This window comes from Strigops habroptila, chromosome 12 (genome assembly GCF_004027225.2).
Source record: "Strigops habroptila isolate Jane chromosome 12, bStrHab1.2.pri, whole genome shotgun sequence".
NCBI classification, from domain to species: Eukaryota; Metazoa; Chordata; class Aves; order Psittaciformes; family Psittacidae; genus Strigops; species Strigops habroptila.
The window spans coordinates 9470464-9485390 of record NC_044288.2 but is presented as its reverse complement, the minus strand read 5'-3'; the positions used below and the strand labels follow the sequence as shown (position 1 = coordinate 9485390).

At 43.6% G+C, this 14927-nt stretch overlaps 1 protein-coding gene across 3 annotated transcripts in view; it reads left to right on the top strand.

Annotated features, from left to right (window-relative positions):
- The window catches only part of FSTL4 (follistatin like 4), a 205597-nt gene that overhangs the window by 98740 nt on the left and 91930 nt on the right, over positions 1 to 14927 (top strand). For all 3 annotated transcript variants that reach the window (XM_030504791.1, XM_030504789.1, XM_030504790.1), the window contains exons 5-6: positions 7273 to 7463; positions 10808 to 10928. In XM_030504791.1, coding sequence (XP_030360651.1) covers positions 7273 to 7463; positions 10808 to 10928 — 312 coding nt within the window. The remainder of the gene's footprint in view (positions 1 to 7272; positions 7464 to 10807; positions 10929 to 14927) is intronic.

The following is a 14927-nucleotide window of genomic DNA, read 5'->3' as shown; positions in this document are numbered from 1 at the left end:
TTATAGAAACATTGCTGTGTGGTTACCTGCAGTGTAATTGCTGCAAAGCGCTGCCTGGTATTTTATAGGAGGCTTTCTCTGAGTGATCAAAAGTCAAATGATCGACACAATGATTTCTTGTAGAATAAGATTTGGGTTAATTTTTCTTCAGTCTAAATTGGTTTGCTCAGACTTAGTACTTGCAGCATATAAAAGTTGGAGCAGGAGAAGGAAGGTTCAAAACTCACAGGTATCTTTAAATTGCAAGAAATCTCTGAATTTCACAGAGCTTTCTCGATGTTCTCTCTCACTGCAGCGAGCTGCTACGCTTGCTCAGAGGAGACTGCTCATGAACTTGTTGAGAAAAGCAGGGTTTTATCTTCTTCTTTCCAACCACACAGGAAAAGGAATGTCCATCCAATCTCTGCATGAATGTGCAAAACAGAGCAATTAAAGGAAGAAGAAGATAGATAGAAAGAGACAGATAGAAAATTTGCATGGAGGAATGGGGATTTGCAATGAGACCCCTGAAGAGCTGAAGTCATCTTTAATTTTCCTGTCCCTGTCTAAACCTGCTCTGTCAAGTCAAACAGGCCACGGATTATTGGTGTAAAGAGTTCACATAATCATCTCACCGAGATTCAGCAGTCTGATGTTTTGGGACCACGTTTCTGCAGTTTAGGCATGCTGGTGCTTTCATTTTGTATGCATGAAAACGCGCTGTTGCTGATAGGCAATTTAGCCATAAATGGCACAAGAATTAAGGAGCCACACTCATAAATAAATTTGTATCCTTTAACATTTTAGTTTAGTCATTGTCTGATGCTTTGAACAATGCCAGGTAAAGGCTGAGTGAAGCATGTGGAAGGATAGGCTATTTGAAACCAAAAACTTTCTGAAATCCCTTGAATTTTGTCTAGAAATGTTATTTTCAGTAGCCACATTCTTTTTGCCCCATGGATACAGGTGAGAAAACAAAGCTTAATGCTCCCATCTCCTGCACTGAATTTCTTCCTGAAGCTACAAAACTGCCATAGGAACAGCTGAAAATAACCAGCACGGTCTAAGAGCAGCTGTCAAATAAAATGACACCCCCTTTGCCGCCTGCCTTAGAAATGACACTCTTCAGCCTGCTCCAAACAGCTCTTAATTGCCACATTTGGTGGTGGGGAAGGGTTGCTTTGAAAATTAGTGCCACTGGAGTTCACCTTTGGTGGTGATTTATTTGTACTGGGTTATTATTATGTTCCCCTGTGGTGGCAGTGAGCAGGAGCGCGGTCCTGCTGTCATGGGAGGATTTCTGGTAGGGGATGCTGGGGGATCGAGGTGGGATGCCCGGTTGTGATGTCCTAACTCACCTGCAGTGATATCATATGGAGTCTAATCCTGGGATGGTTGGGATTAGCAGCACCACTGCAGATTTTCCAGGGCTGGAGCCCTGGGTTGTACTGGGAACCTCCTCCAGAGTTTTTGGAGGGTCACAAGAAGCTTTGTATGTCCATATATACCTTCTTGTGTGGATAATCATACTCTTATCCTTAGCCTGGATACTAATGATGACACAGCTTTTGTCATAGATCTTATGAAAAGCTGCAGATGCCACCTGCCCTTCATGCAGCCCCTGTAGTACTGAAAAATAGCTCTGCAACCAGTGGGGCTTAAATCCTCTAAAGACTTCTGTACATGTTTAGGTTCACAGCTACTGTCAGGTTAGCTGAACACCAGGGACATTGGGATTGGTGCTCTATGGGTGTTATCGGATCACTGGTATTTAAAGTACTGACATCTCTAGCACTCATTGCATTGTGAGGTGCCTTGCACAACAATATTTTACAGGGAGATTAGTCTACCCATCAAAGCAAGCTCTGCACTTCCTCACTTTATTTTTACTTTGTTAACTGCATTTCTCTGAAGGAGACTTTAATCCTCAGACTTGCTGTTTCTCCATTATCTGCTTTGATTCAGAAGTGGGTTGAAGATTGCTCCGGGATCCTGCTGTAAAACCCTGCTACAATTCACAGAAACAGGAGTAAAATTCGTAAAGAGGGCAATTATTGAGGGAACTGGATTAATGATCTGTCATCGCAATTTAGCCACATCCGCCACTGACCTTTCACAGAGAGGATGCTCTTGATAAATGTAGTTCATTACTGAGTTCTGACATGAAAACAGAATGGCACTCTGTGTTTCTTGGCAGGCTGATCAATATTTTATCTGCCAAAGCATGCAGAAGTGCTAAACAGGATGAATTACGTAGCCGCTGCAAAACGGAGCAAGAAACAGCATTGCTTGGAGTGAACGGAGTGTGCAAATGTGACAGTTATTGGCCACACTTTAGTAATCGGACCTTAATATGCTGGATTTTTCTTTTATTTTCCTTCTGTCTTATTGTTTTTCTTTGCCTGCCTGTCTGGCTTTTACATTCAAACAGTGCCAGGCTTCACTGGGTTTGAAACTGCTGGAAATGGATGAAAACGGCTTGTTTCTTCAGAGACCTCCCCCAGCACGGAGGGGTAGATCATGGGTTTCCCTGGCCGGGGGTGTTGCAGTGTGGTTCCTCATGTTCTGCTTCATTCTACATCACAGGAATGTGGCTGCTGCAGGAGCAGGGTTTGGGGTTGGAGAGACGCTGCTGGAGGATGGATTTAATGGTCCATTTCTACAATAAAAATTGCCAGAAATCCCTGTATTGAGCATGACAAGTGTATTGAAGTGTTATCCAAAGAGCATGGGAGGGAGTTGCACTGTATGTGAGGTTTGTTTGAAAGTCACTGGTGTTTTCTACTTAGGGCTGCAAAGTCAGATGCAGAGCTCGCAGGAGAGATACAGGCTGACCTCCAGCAGTGGGATGGCAACAAAAGCAGCTCTGCCCGGAGCATCCTATCACAGGACAAAACCCATGCAGCTTTTCATGGGGAAGGCTTGTGTTTGTTGTACAAAGCATTGCTGTCAAACTAGGTTTATGTTCAAAAGAGTAGAAGTGATAGTCTCTTGAAATGGTGAAGGCGGCCTTATATTTGTTTATTTATTTGTAGTTTCTAAGCTGGAATCCAGATATAGTGGTATTATGTTATTAAAGTTCCTGTGAAAAAAACCCCATCCTGTGTTAGATGATAAGTATTTTAGTTTTGATGTCTGGTGCCTCTGGTATGCCCTTAGGTCTCCTCTTCTCCTGGAGTCAGCAGAATAAATCATACTGGGATGCTGGTTAGAGATAGAGAAGTAAAATGTATACCTTTTTTCTAACCAGCCCTCATATACAGGAGTGAAGATGGATGATCAAGCAGAGTATTAGTTTAGGGCATGGAAGACAGAACAGCAGATTTAGCTCACCCCAGATCTGTGTCTGAGTTCCCCCAGCTCTGTGGTGGGGATGGTGCCCTGAGCCGATAGGTTTGGGAGTACAGACAGGAGATGAGGTGTTAGTAGTACAGCACAGGCACTGGAAACACACATGGTGGCATTTCTGGTGTTCACAAACAGGGAGGGAAGAAGTCCTGTGAAACCCATGTTTGAAGAGGTAGTCACCTCCCTATGTGCAGGCTGGGAGACCCACCTCCAAGCAAGCCACCTTGGGAAACTTGCCCGAGCTGGTTGCAATTGCAAACAGAATCCAAGCCCCCAGGAAGCTCCTAACAAGGAAACCGAGCTGAGACGCATCCATTAACCAGACATGCCAATGTGAGCAGTCTGAGGTGAGATAACCTGCTAATGATGAGCTTATGTTGCAGAGGAAGCTGCTGGGGGTACTTAGCAAAGCGGAGACGAGAGTGGGGATAAGTGAGAGGGCACACAGAGGCTTTTCTGTGATTCTTTTAGTTTAAAAGCCATGGTTGTAATACCTGGAAGAAAAGAACAAGAGGTGGCAATGCTGCCTGAAGAGACAGTATTTAGTAGATAAAGCTGGTATATCCTATGCACAATATAAGAAGATTACAAGTGTCATTGACAGCAGGAGAGGGGCTGGTGGGAAGGAGAGAAAATACAGAGCTATCCTTTGTGAGACCTATACAATCAGCTCTGAGGAAGGACTCTTACCAGTCTCTGTAGGGAAGATGGGTTAAAACATGAAATAATAATAATGAATAATGAATAATAATAATAATGAATAATAATAATAAAACATGAAATAATAATGCCTAGTAAAGGAGGGGAAGGATCTTTACTACAGAAGAGCCTAGCTCTTTGCTAGCCAATGCAATGTCCTTTGCATTGGCTTGCCCAATGATTCAAGTTGCTCCTTCCCTTCCTTGCTGGAGGAGCAGGCAGTGTCTTTTATAAAGTGCCTCCAGCATCTGCCTGGTTGCTGCAATGCCTTGTAGTTGTGTTTAAAACGGCATTAGGTCTGGGTTGCACAGCAAAACATCAGATCAAACATCCCAAGCATGAATGATTTTGGCCAGACTGATCTGGAGTGTTTTTTCCCCCTGTTTTTCCACTACAGTGAGATTGAATGTATAAGTTATATGTATATATTTATTGAAAGGTTGGACCAGGTGATGCTTGAGGTCCCTTCCAACCTGGTATTCTATGATTTCTATGCATATATATGTGTCACCACAACCCTCTGGTGTGTCGATGTCAGGGGAAGAAGCTCTGAGGTACGAGCTCTGCGGAGCCTGTCACAGTCACACTGTGCAGCAATGCTGAGGGACCCACTTCCAGCAGAGCGGCAGGGTCATTGTTCTCCAGAGGGAAGTGAAGGTAATGAGGTGTTGGAGCAGTTTTGACAGGGGCCAAGAGCACCTTCTGACCTTCCAGCTGCGCTGTGTGCTAACAACGTGTGGAGCCGGGCTTACTGTTTAAATAGGGACATAATTGTCTTACTGCTGGTTTTCTTTGCTGTGTACGCACTGGAACACACCTGCATCACCCTGCCACGCAGGATGGGGCTCTGCTGGGTCGATGGTCCCTGACCCTGGACACAGCAGTACTGTAGTGGGGGAAGAGTGGTTAGTGAGCTTATAGCAGGATTTGAGAATTGCAGCCAGAGGCTGTCACCATCTCTGTCCTTCCCTGTTTCCTTCATTTCATTCTTCATGCCTATCACATTTGCCTGGAGGCTGCAGCATGGCTTTGACCCTCTGAAATTCCCCAAATGGGCTGTCTTGCAGCCTCAGTGCGTGTGTACTTTTTCCAAGAAGAGCAGTTTTGTTTTCAGACTTTGTTTTCAGAAGATGGGAGAGTCAAAGAGGGTTGTAATGCCATGAAAGCAGATCAACATCTCCTGGCTCACACCATGTGACACGGTCGACAGCCTGGGTGCATCGCCAGTGGATGACCAGTCAGGTCCCATATGTGCAAGGATAGAGATGCAATGTTTGTACTGAAATAGTAGATTGAGATGAGCTCTGAGGCAGAAGCTCTTCCCTGTGAGGGCGCTGAGGCGCTGGCACAGGGTGCCCAGAGAAGCTGTGGCTGCCCCATCCCTGGCAGTGTTCAAGGCCAGGTTGGACACAGGGGCTTGGAGCAACTTGCTCTAGTGGAAGGTGTCCCTGCCCGTGGCAGGGGGTTGGAACTGGATGAGCTTTAAGGTCCCTTCCAACACAAACCACTCTGTGATTCTGTGACATTTGCTCTTTGCTTGTATTTTGCCATTGCATTAATATGCAATTCATTCTCGAAATTCTCTTTAAACATGCAGTTGTGCAGATAGACTGATAGTAGCTGAGTGGCTTTTGTTTTTTCCTGTAAAATGAGACTGATCCCATGTGGGACCAAGAGCTCTTTGGAGGTTGTTCAGAGGGAAGGAAAAATTTAGCAACTGCTTAATATCCCAGTGAGAAACTCTGAAAACAAGAAGGGTCTGAGTTCAGGGTGGAAAATGAGCCTTGTGTTGCAGTTATTGCTTGTGTAGCAGTAGGGCACTGACCTGACTGGTGAATGCATGTCCAGCCTCTGTGTCCTCTCTCACCCTCTCATGTCACGGTGTTTTTGAAGTTGTGAGCACACTATATGAAGGGTTGACAGTCGGTGGGTTTGCTATGAGAGATGTGCTTCCCTCCCGGAATCTTAATTGGGTTTTAGTTGGAGTGGGACCAGAAGATGAGAAATGGTGCAGCTCAGCAAGAAAAGCACAGGAACATTGTTGTCAGTGTGCCAGAGTCTTCTGTTGTTGTTCAGAGGAATAACGTTTGGAGCCTCTGGGGAACTGATGTACAAGGATGTTGCCCCTTACACTGAGGTGAGACCAGGCTCCCTTAGATTTAATCCAGCAGGATGAGTGATGGGACTTAAACAAAAAGTTGTTTTGAAACCACCATTAGAGCGAATAAGGGCATCTACGTTAGAGGAAAATACATTACAAGAAAAGGGCATCTGGGGGGACAGCTGGAGCATGAGGGTGCTCCAGGGTCCACTCCGAGGGAGAGTCAGCCAGGTTCCTGCTGTGGTCTACACTAAAGCAAACAGATTTGCAAAAAAAAGGACAGTTGCCATCCTTCATTCTGCCAAGCTCTGCCAGACAGCAGTTGAGCAGAAAAGGACCGTAACATCTTATACCACTTGGGGCATCAGGATGTGTTTTTTTCTGTAGGAGGATGCTCTTAAATCAGAGCAAGGTGCTCCCCAGGGAAGAGCTGGGGAAGATCTGGCTGCTGTGAGAGCAGCATGAGCTTTCGGGGTCATGAAGGTTGAATCTGATTCCTCCAGTCAAGTCCGTGCCGCTTCAGAGCAAGGGGCTCGAGGGCTTTTCTGTGATGATAACCTTTTTCCTTGGTCAGGGGCTGAGGAAAGCGTTTATGTCAGTCTGGAGTGGGGTGATGTGGGCAGGCACCAGTGACACCGCAGCCGCAGGAGCTCCTCACTGTCTTCCCTCCGGCCATCTGACCACCCTGGGCTGCCTTTAAGGATTCCCTCAGATCAGCCCCGTGTTTGGCACAGGGTAACTCTCAGGCGTACCATTTATTTCTATTCATGGCACTTCCTAAGCATCAGCTCTCCCAGGTTTATTTTTCATCTTAGGATCACAGCATAGACAAATTTATCTTTAGAAAAATGTAGAGCCAGTTTCATAGGGGTAGGGATTATGAAGCTGAGCATGGAAGCCTGTAACTGAAGCCCTGTAATCTGGAAGGTAACATGCTGGAGAGCATCCTTGACAGCAGGATTGAGAAAAACTGCCAGCTATTATAAAAGGTAACGACTTCAGGAGCTCCTCAAGTGCAGAGCTGAGTGGTGCTGTATATGCAGAAAACCTGTCTTTGGCTGTGCCTCATCTTTCCCTTTAGGAGCTCAGTCCTTTAAAAAGATGAAGGCTAATTTGATGTCCAGTAATGTGGTTTTATCTTTTAGGTGACACCTGTACAATGGCAGACTACAGCCGGCTCAAAAGCATCCTCCTGGACCTGCAGGCTCATCGGCAGAGCCCACCAAGCAGCCCAGCCAAGGACAGAGTATCCCAGAAGCGCTTTTTAGTTGAAGATCTGTTTAAGCACTTGGATGTGAACAGTGACGGACATCTCAGCAGCTCTGAACTGGCGCAGGTGGGTTTATTGTTCAATGACAATGGAATTATGAAGTGGATTGCATTTTTCATTCAGAGTGTGAATTGAATGTAACACAGCAGCACTCTGCTGAGAACAATCGTTTGTAACTGTCCAGGCTGGCAGCAGGTAAAGGAGGAAAATCTACTGCAGTGTGTGAGCTTCTCTCTGCATCTCTGGGGAGATGGTGGTGTCTCAAACGTTTGAAGATCCTCTGCAAACAACAAACACGGCAGCTTTCCAGCCCCATCCAGGCCTCTGAAAGTGGATACTAATCCTTGCTGCTAACCATCATCTTCTGAAGTATTTCCAGCTATTGGGGACAATTAATGTGGATTTTTTTAGGTGTGTGTAGGTAAGGCAGCAATCTCTTAATTCTTCCTTCTTGCCTTCTGGACCGTGAATTAGCATGTAGTAACATGACAACAAAGTTGGAATATTTTTTAACAGGTTTGTTTTCACCAAATCCCTAGGCAGATGCTAGAGATTGAGGTGATGAGCAGAACTGGATAACGATAGAAAAGGTGGGAGCTGGAAAGAAAACTGTTATTTCTAATTATGGTCATGCTGCGCTGTTGGAACTCATCTAATTGGTAAAGTGAACTGAACACACAGCCCAGGAACTTGAGCTGATTGCTATGGGTCCTGAACTTGCTCTTTGCACATGCAGAGCTGGGAAAACAGTCCTGTAAATATAAGAAAATGCATTATGCCAGATGTGGGAAGATCTTTTCCATGTTATTGAAAGCAAATGCCTTTTAAGAGCCAATACCTACCTGCGACCTGTGAGCTGCCCCTTCCCCCTGTGCTCTACAGGAGCATCTCATCTGCGCTCATGCTTCCCAGCAAACATGAAGCATGTTGTAGTTGCAGCGTGTAAATGCAAGCTGTGAGCAAGTTGAAGCAAAGACACAAACTCTCTCCTCCCTGAGCTCACTCTTGTGTGGGACACTTTGCTCTGCATTTTAATCCTCAGGCTGTTGACATGATGCACAATCCTTTCTGCACAATGCAAAGTGTCAGCAGAAATTCCTTTAGATCTCAGAGCTATGAATATATACAATAGTTCATCTAAATGCAATGATTTTTTTATAAAGACATGGTAGGTAGAAGAAAACACTTTTATCTGAATTCAAAGCCAGCTTTTGCATAGTGACACCTACGTGCCTGTTCTAGCCTCCAATTTTTTCCCCCTTTTTTACATGAAACTTATTCCGTCAGGATATTAAAACACAGCTCTCATGGAAATAAAGGTTTGGCATCCTGCAAGCTATTACTATTAGAAGAAACAGCAACCTGCATTTTAAAGAAGCAGGATTCAGTGCTTTAAGATCTGCTGCAAAGTTACTTTGGGTTCACTTGCAGATGTGCTGGGAGCCCAGGTCTCTCTCACAAGCGTAGACCTCAACTACTATCGTTTTAATTCTTCGCACTGTTATCAAAACCAGTAAATGTGCTTGCACATCTGGAGGCCACTTCAGTTTTATGGACCAGATTAAGTTCAGCCTCAGCTAGGAGCCCCCTCACCCAAAGATCCCCCCCAAAAGCTTGCCACCAGCACTACAGAGCTGACAGCATGATCACCTCTTTAAAGGCAAAATACTGCCGTTTAATGCAGAGTGCAGATAAGCTATGAATACTTTTAATCCCTCCCTGAATGGTGCTGATCTTGGGCCCCTGAGTGGAAGCGTGGCTGATGTCCTGACTGGGCTGAGGACACATTTTCAGAGCAGCTCCAGGGTCTCACAGCAGCAGTGGACACAGTTTATGTGTAGAGTGTTAGTTCTTGATTTTTCTTGTTAGCTCAAGCAACGAGATGATTTTCATGTGCGCTTACATGACCAGTTTATTCTCCCAATTTTCAAGGGATTTTTCCTTTTAGGTAATGAGGAATATTTAATTTTCCATGTTACAGTCTTGCCAGACCTTCTCTTGCATTGTTAGGCAGCTTTGTTACTGATTTCTGTTCGCTCTCTGCAACTTCAAAATTCCCCCAAAGGGGGGAATTTCATTGCCCCATGGGTAGAGGCAGCTGAAGCGATGCAGTGGCATCTCCCCCTCTCTGGCTGCTGTGTGAGCTGCTGCCGTGCATTTTCTTTGTTTTATTTAAAGGAAAAAGAGTCAAGCACTATAACCTTGTCTGCAAGGAAGAGCACGAGGCAGGTAATGTGCATTGCTGCAGGAAAAAGTCATTTTTAAGAACTGCAGGGGGATCTTTAGGAGGCTCATTGCGGAGGGATTCGCCCCAAAGGAGAAACTGGAAGCAGACTCCCTCCAGAGAGGACAGTCCCACATTAGGGGGCAGCTCCTTGCACTGGGAGGTGGTGAGGGTCTTTGCCCGCTTGAGTATTCTCCATGATAGAATTGCTTTGGGCAGCAGATGGTCCATCCCCCTCTATTTAGAGCTGCTTTGCCTGCTGGCTGGTGGCAGACCCCATTGAATAGTTTCCCTCTGAACCTGGCAGTGTGCAAAGTCCATATATTTTTGCAGCCATGGGCATGCAGGGCTATTAAAACTGGTGGTAATTGGAATGTTATTTCCATTTAAAACTTTAATGTGTTTTAAAGTCAGATTCATAAATCTACCAAATTTGTTGCAGCTGAAGTGTTTTGTGGTCGTTTTGGGGTTGTTTTTCTTGACATTAAATCAAAAGGGCTAGTAAAATCTTGTCAGTCTTATGAAAAGTTAATCAATTTTCAATACAAAGATAGACAAAGGGAAATTTCCATCTTTAGAAGACTGATCTTGGAAGTTATGGTTGATCTCACTTTTATTGAACACTTTTACTTGCCAGGTGAAGGGTCATTTTTTTAGCATTATTACTTTAAATGGCTTCAATATAATGGGCCAGGACTAGAATAGTAAATAAAAGGTCCCTGGACTACAGCAAAAAGCTTTCCTGCCTGGAAGATGCAACGCTTCAGCAGTTTTCTTCACATTCTACAATAAATCAGGAGAACTCAAAATGTTCGTTATGCTTAGGTCTGATTTTGGCTGTTCGCTAACGTGGATGTATGACTTCGAAAGCTCTCACCATTTTTAATGTAGAGTGTGTGAAATACTTGGAATACATAAGAAACAAACTGTCAGGGGCTGGAAAAACACTTTAGTGTTGAACACACCGTGCATTCTTGTAGTCCTAAAAGCAAGGAATACAATTTTGTCCTTACCTACAGAGAAGAAAAGCAGATCTTCCTCGTTTTTACCAAGCAAATACGTAATGATATATATGATAAATATATCTCTCCCCAAAGGTCATGTAATGGAAAACCTCTTGGATGAGCCAGGACGGGAGTCTGTAGCTTTACATTTCATGTAAGATTTCCTGTTCTTTTTGCTACAGCTAATGAAGGAGGAGGACCTGGAAGATGACTTATTGGATTGTACACTAGAAGACCTTCTTCGGTTTGATGATTACAACAATGATGGTCGCTTAACCCTTCAGGAGCTCTACACAGCCTTCCGTGAGTCTTTGTGCTTTTATCTGTTCTGGGTGTTGAAAGCATATGAATATCTATGATGGCAACATTGCCTTCCTACGTATGGTCAGTAAAGATAGTCTCTCTTTGTGTTTCATGCCATGAAAACACTATGTAAGGCTTGTTTCTAAAGGTTATTGTGCTCCAAAAGATAAGCATGAACTAGGAGGTTGGTAAAAGTGTGTGGGGCTTATTGTTTTCGTATGTATTTTGTTGTGCTTCTTGTTGATGGCAGTGGAGAGGAGATGGTGAGCTGGCCAGGTCTGTAGACCTGAGTGTGTGGCTTCTGACTAACCCTGAGGAAACATGGTGGAAACCTGTCTAAATCTCTTCTGGTAATGTGAGTGTTGTGGGGAAGGTGTTTAACTGAATATTCTGCATGGGAACGATGTTTTCTGCATTTTGTTTCCACATTACTGGATTACTGTGTGTAATCTTGATACCTATCTATGTGCTGTTTGCAAGGATCCCAAAGTCACCAAATTACTTAGTGTGGAAAAATAAGTACTTGTGTCATCCCACTTATCTTCATAACTTTATGTTCATGCTTTAAGTTAAGCATTCATTGACATCGTTCCCTGGAAAAGGCCCATGTTGTCTCCTTCACCTGGATGATAGAAAGTTTTATTGCTGCCTGTCCCTTCGGGAGACTGAAAAAGGAAAGACTTTTGTGGGGCTTTTTTCAATGATCAGAGCTACAGAGTATGTGTATGTGGTTAATACTCCTTAAAAAAAACCAGGGTTCAACTTGAGGTGTTGAGCGCAGGCAAAAGGCCAGTGACAAGTTGATTGCTTCTTAAACTGGACTCTCAATTTTTTGAATATGGCATTTTATAGATGAAGTAATTTCAGTAGCTATTGATTTTATTTTCTAAACCAGGGCACCGAAAAACTTGGTGTGCATGACAGTCACCCTGTGCCCCGCACCGGTGCATACCTCATTGTTGCTCTTTGGCAAGCTGTGATGCTAATGAAGAACCTCTATTTTTGCTAAATAACCTCTTTTCTAAAGAGAGTGGATTCTATTTTCCTGACTTCTGGCTTTTCATTAAAAACCCACAAATTTGGATAATACTCATTGAATCACAACCTGGTTTGTGTTGGAGGGGACCTTAAGGCTCATCCAGTTCCAAACCCCTGCCACGGGCAGGGACACCTTCCACTAGAGCAGGTTGCTCCAAGCCCCTGTGTCCAACCTGGCCTTGAACACTGCCAGGGATGGGGCAGCCACAGCTTCTCTGGGCACCCTGTGCCAGCGCCTCAGCACCCTCACAGGGAAGAACTTCTGCCTCAGAGCTCATCTCAGTCTCCCCTCTGGCAGGATAAAGCCATTCCCCCTTGTTCTGTCCCTGCAGGCCGTTGTCCAAAGCGCCTCTCCAGCTTTCTTGTCGGCCCCTTTAGGTACTGGAAGGCTGTTTAAAGTGCTTTAGAATTAGCCCCAGTTGTCACCTTGGACCTGTTTGAACCGCATATGCATTTAATTCAACACAGCACTCTCAAAACAGCAGATATACAGTAAAACATAAAACCTCATGCATTAAGAAGGCCATAAAGTGAATTAACCCTGCTATAAAGGCTTGACACGCAGTTATTTGGAGCATATTTGGATCAATGGGTTCTCAAAGTCACAGCAACTCGAAGCTGAATTCCAGGAGTCATTTGTATGAGTTTTTGGTTCAGTGAATTTTAAGTAGGCAATGAAAATAAGACAAGTACAAAATATTAACCAGTGAACAGAGATAGTAATCGATAACCTGCAAAAATACTGTAACAAGACCCAAGGCGTAACAATGAGTGTCTATCAAAAGGATTTTGGGTATGAAGACAATTGTTCTTCATCTGAAGCTGAAAATCAGACTCACCTCCGTTTTCAATTTCCCCAGAATCTTGGCTTTTATCAAGGCCACTTAATGGCTTATCAGCTTTTAATTTAAAAACAAAGTTCCTTGCTTGGAACTTTTGAAATTTTGAGGAACTTCAGTTGGGCATAATTTTATCTTTTTCCTTTACTTTATTGCATGATGTAGGAAAAAAACCCCTTAAAATATTTCAAATACTTGTCTTAAGCACACACTTTGAGTGTTTATGAAGTTTCTGCTTTGCTGTAATCCAGAATTAGGCTTGTAGGAGCACTTTAAAGGCACAACATTCTGCACATCTTTCATATTTTTGGCCTATTCAGGTGATCCTTTTGTCGCTTGAAATCCACCCAAGCTGTTCATTTCTGCATGCTGGCAGCAGGCTGCAGGGCTGGCTGCTCAGCAAGCTGAGGAACATAATGACCAGCATTCAGTGCCATCAGAAAGTCTCAATCTAATTTATTCTCTCAAAACTGCCATCACATCTGTTTGGGTGAAGTGTGTTCTGGTATAGTGCCGCAGTGTTGGAAAGGTTTGAGGATGACCTTGGTAATGTGAAGAGCTTTCCAATTTGTCATTCTGTGCTGCTTTAGAAGTTGTATTTTGTTTTAAAGAGTCTCCTGGCCCCACTGTAACTTACAGAGCCACAAAATGGTCTTTCTGCCACTACATCTGCCTCTTGCTTTCTCTTGACCTGTCGTTTCTCTCCATGACCCACAGAATTCAAAGGGCATTTTGGTCCCCATTCGTGTTGATCAGCTGTAAATGAATGAAAAGCGCATGGATGGGATAAACCCAACCTTTTACCTTTTCTGAAACTTGGTTTCACTCTTACAAGCAATACATGCAATAGGTGCTTTTTTTAATACTAATTTCTACTCATGCTAACCATTTGCATACACATCTTAATGCACAGTTTTGGATCATGGACAGAAATAGCAGCACACCCACTAACCCTATCATCTTTCTTCTGATTTTCTGGAAGTTCTTTTGTTTCCGAACCCCCAGAATACAACTTCTAGGGGTTGCTTGTGTGTATGAGGATGCCTAGAAATATCTATGAACACAGAACTAAGCATCACTGTTCAAATTGCCTTAATCATACATAAGTAATGTATGAGATGGATGAAATGCTCTCCTGGCAGCTCTGGCAAGAACAACTTGTAGGTGTCTTTAATTTCTCGTTAATAAATGTAATTAGATAAGCAGGCTCAGGACCATAATTACTCAATTTTAATTATTTAATGATGATCTCAAGATTTTCACATTCTAAAAATAGAATACTGGCAAGTATATTTGTCTGTTGTCTTTATATTGTGACAAAGATTCAATAAGTGAGTAATAAATGAAAGACTTAGTTGTCCTAAGAGCTAAAGCAGAGCATGCATCTAATTTATCAGCATGAAGATAGTCTAGTGAATTGGCAAGCACATACCCAGCTGAGTCATACTTTAAATATGTTCAGATGAGTGATTTTTGGATATAACTCCTGGAACCGTATCTGACTGGAGGTCACTAGAATTAGACATGTCACTTTTGGCATTCCTGTTGTCTTCCATAATGGGAAAGTAGCACATTGACAGATGTGACAGCCTAGCTGAAGGAAAAAAAATCAGTATATTCTTCTAAATCTATATTATCAGCAATGTGGACAGGTCAATTTGTAATACAAATATATCAAAGGGAGGGGAAACGTGTTCCACCAAAATGGCTTTATCTTGTCAACATTGTTTAGCTAATAAGAAGTTATTAACCCTGCAATAAAATCCCCTTAAATTCTTGCTCATTGCCAATTAGAGTATTCTCCTAAGCAACATCCCTGCCTCACATCTTCACTTTGCATTTCATTACGTTTTTGAGCAACCTGGTCTAGTGGAAGGTGTCGCCGCCCGTGGCAGGGAGTTGGAACTGGATGAGCTTTAAGGTCCCCTCCAACCCAAACCATTCCATTATTCTATTTCACTAGGTCAGGTTTGAAGTTATACCCCAAGATAATCTCCCTATCTCAATACCATCGTGGCTTTCTGAAATTGCTTTGCATGCCCTGTGCTTCCCAGAGTGGCCCATCAAGGCTGCTCTATCACATGGGTTCTAGTGGCTCTGCAGCGACATTTTGAGATCCTTG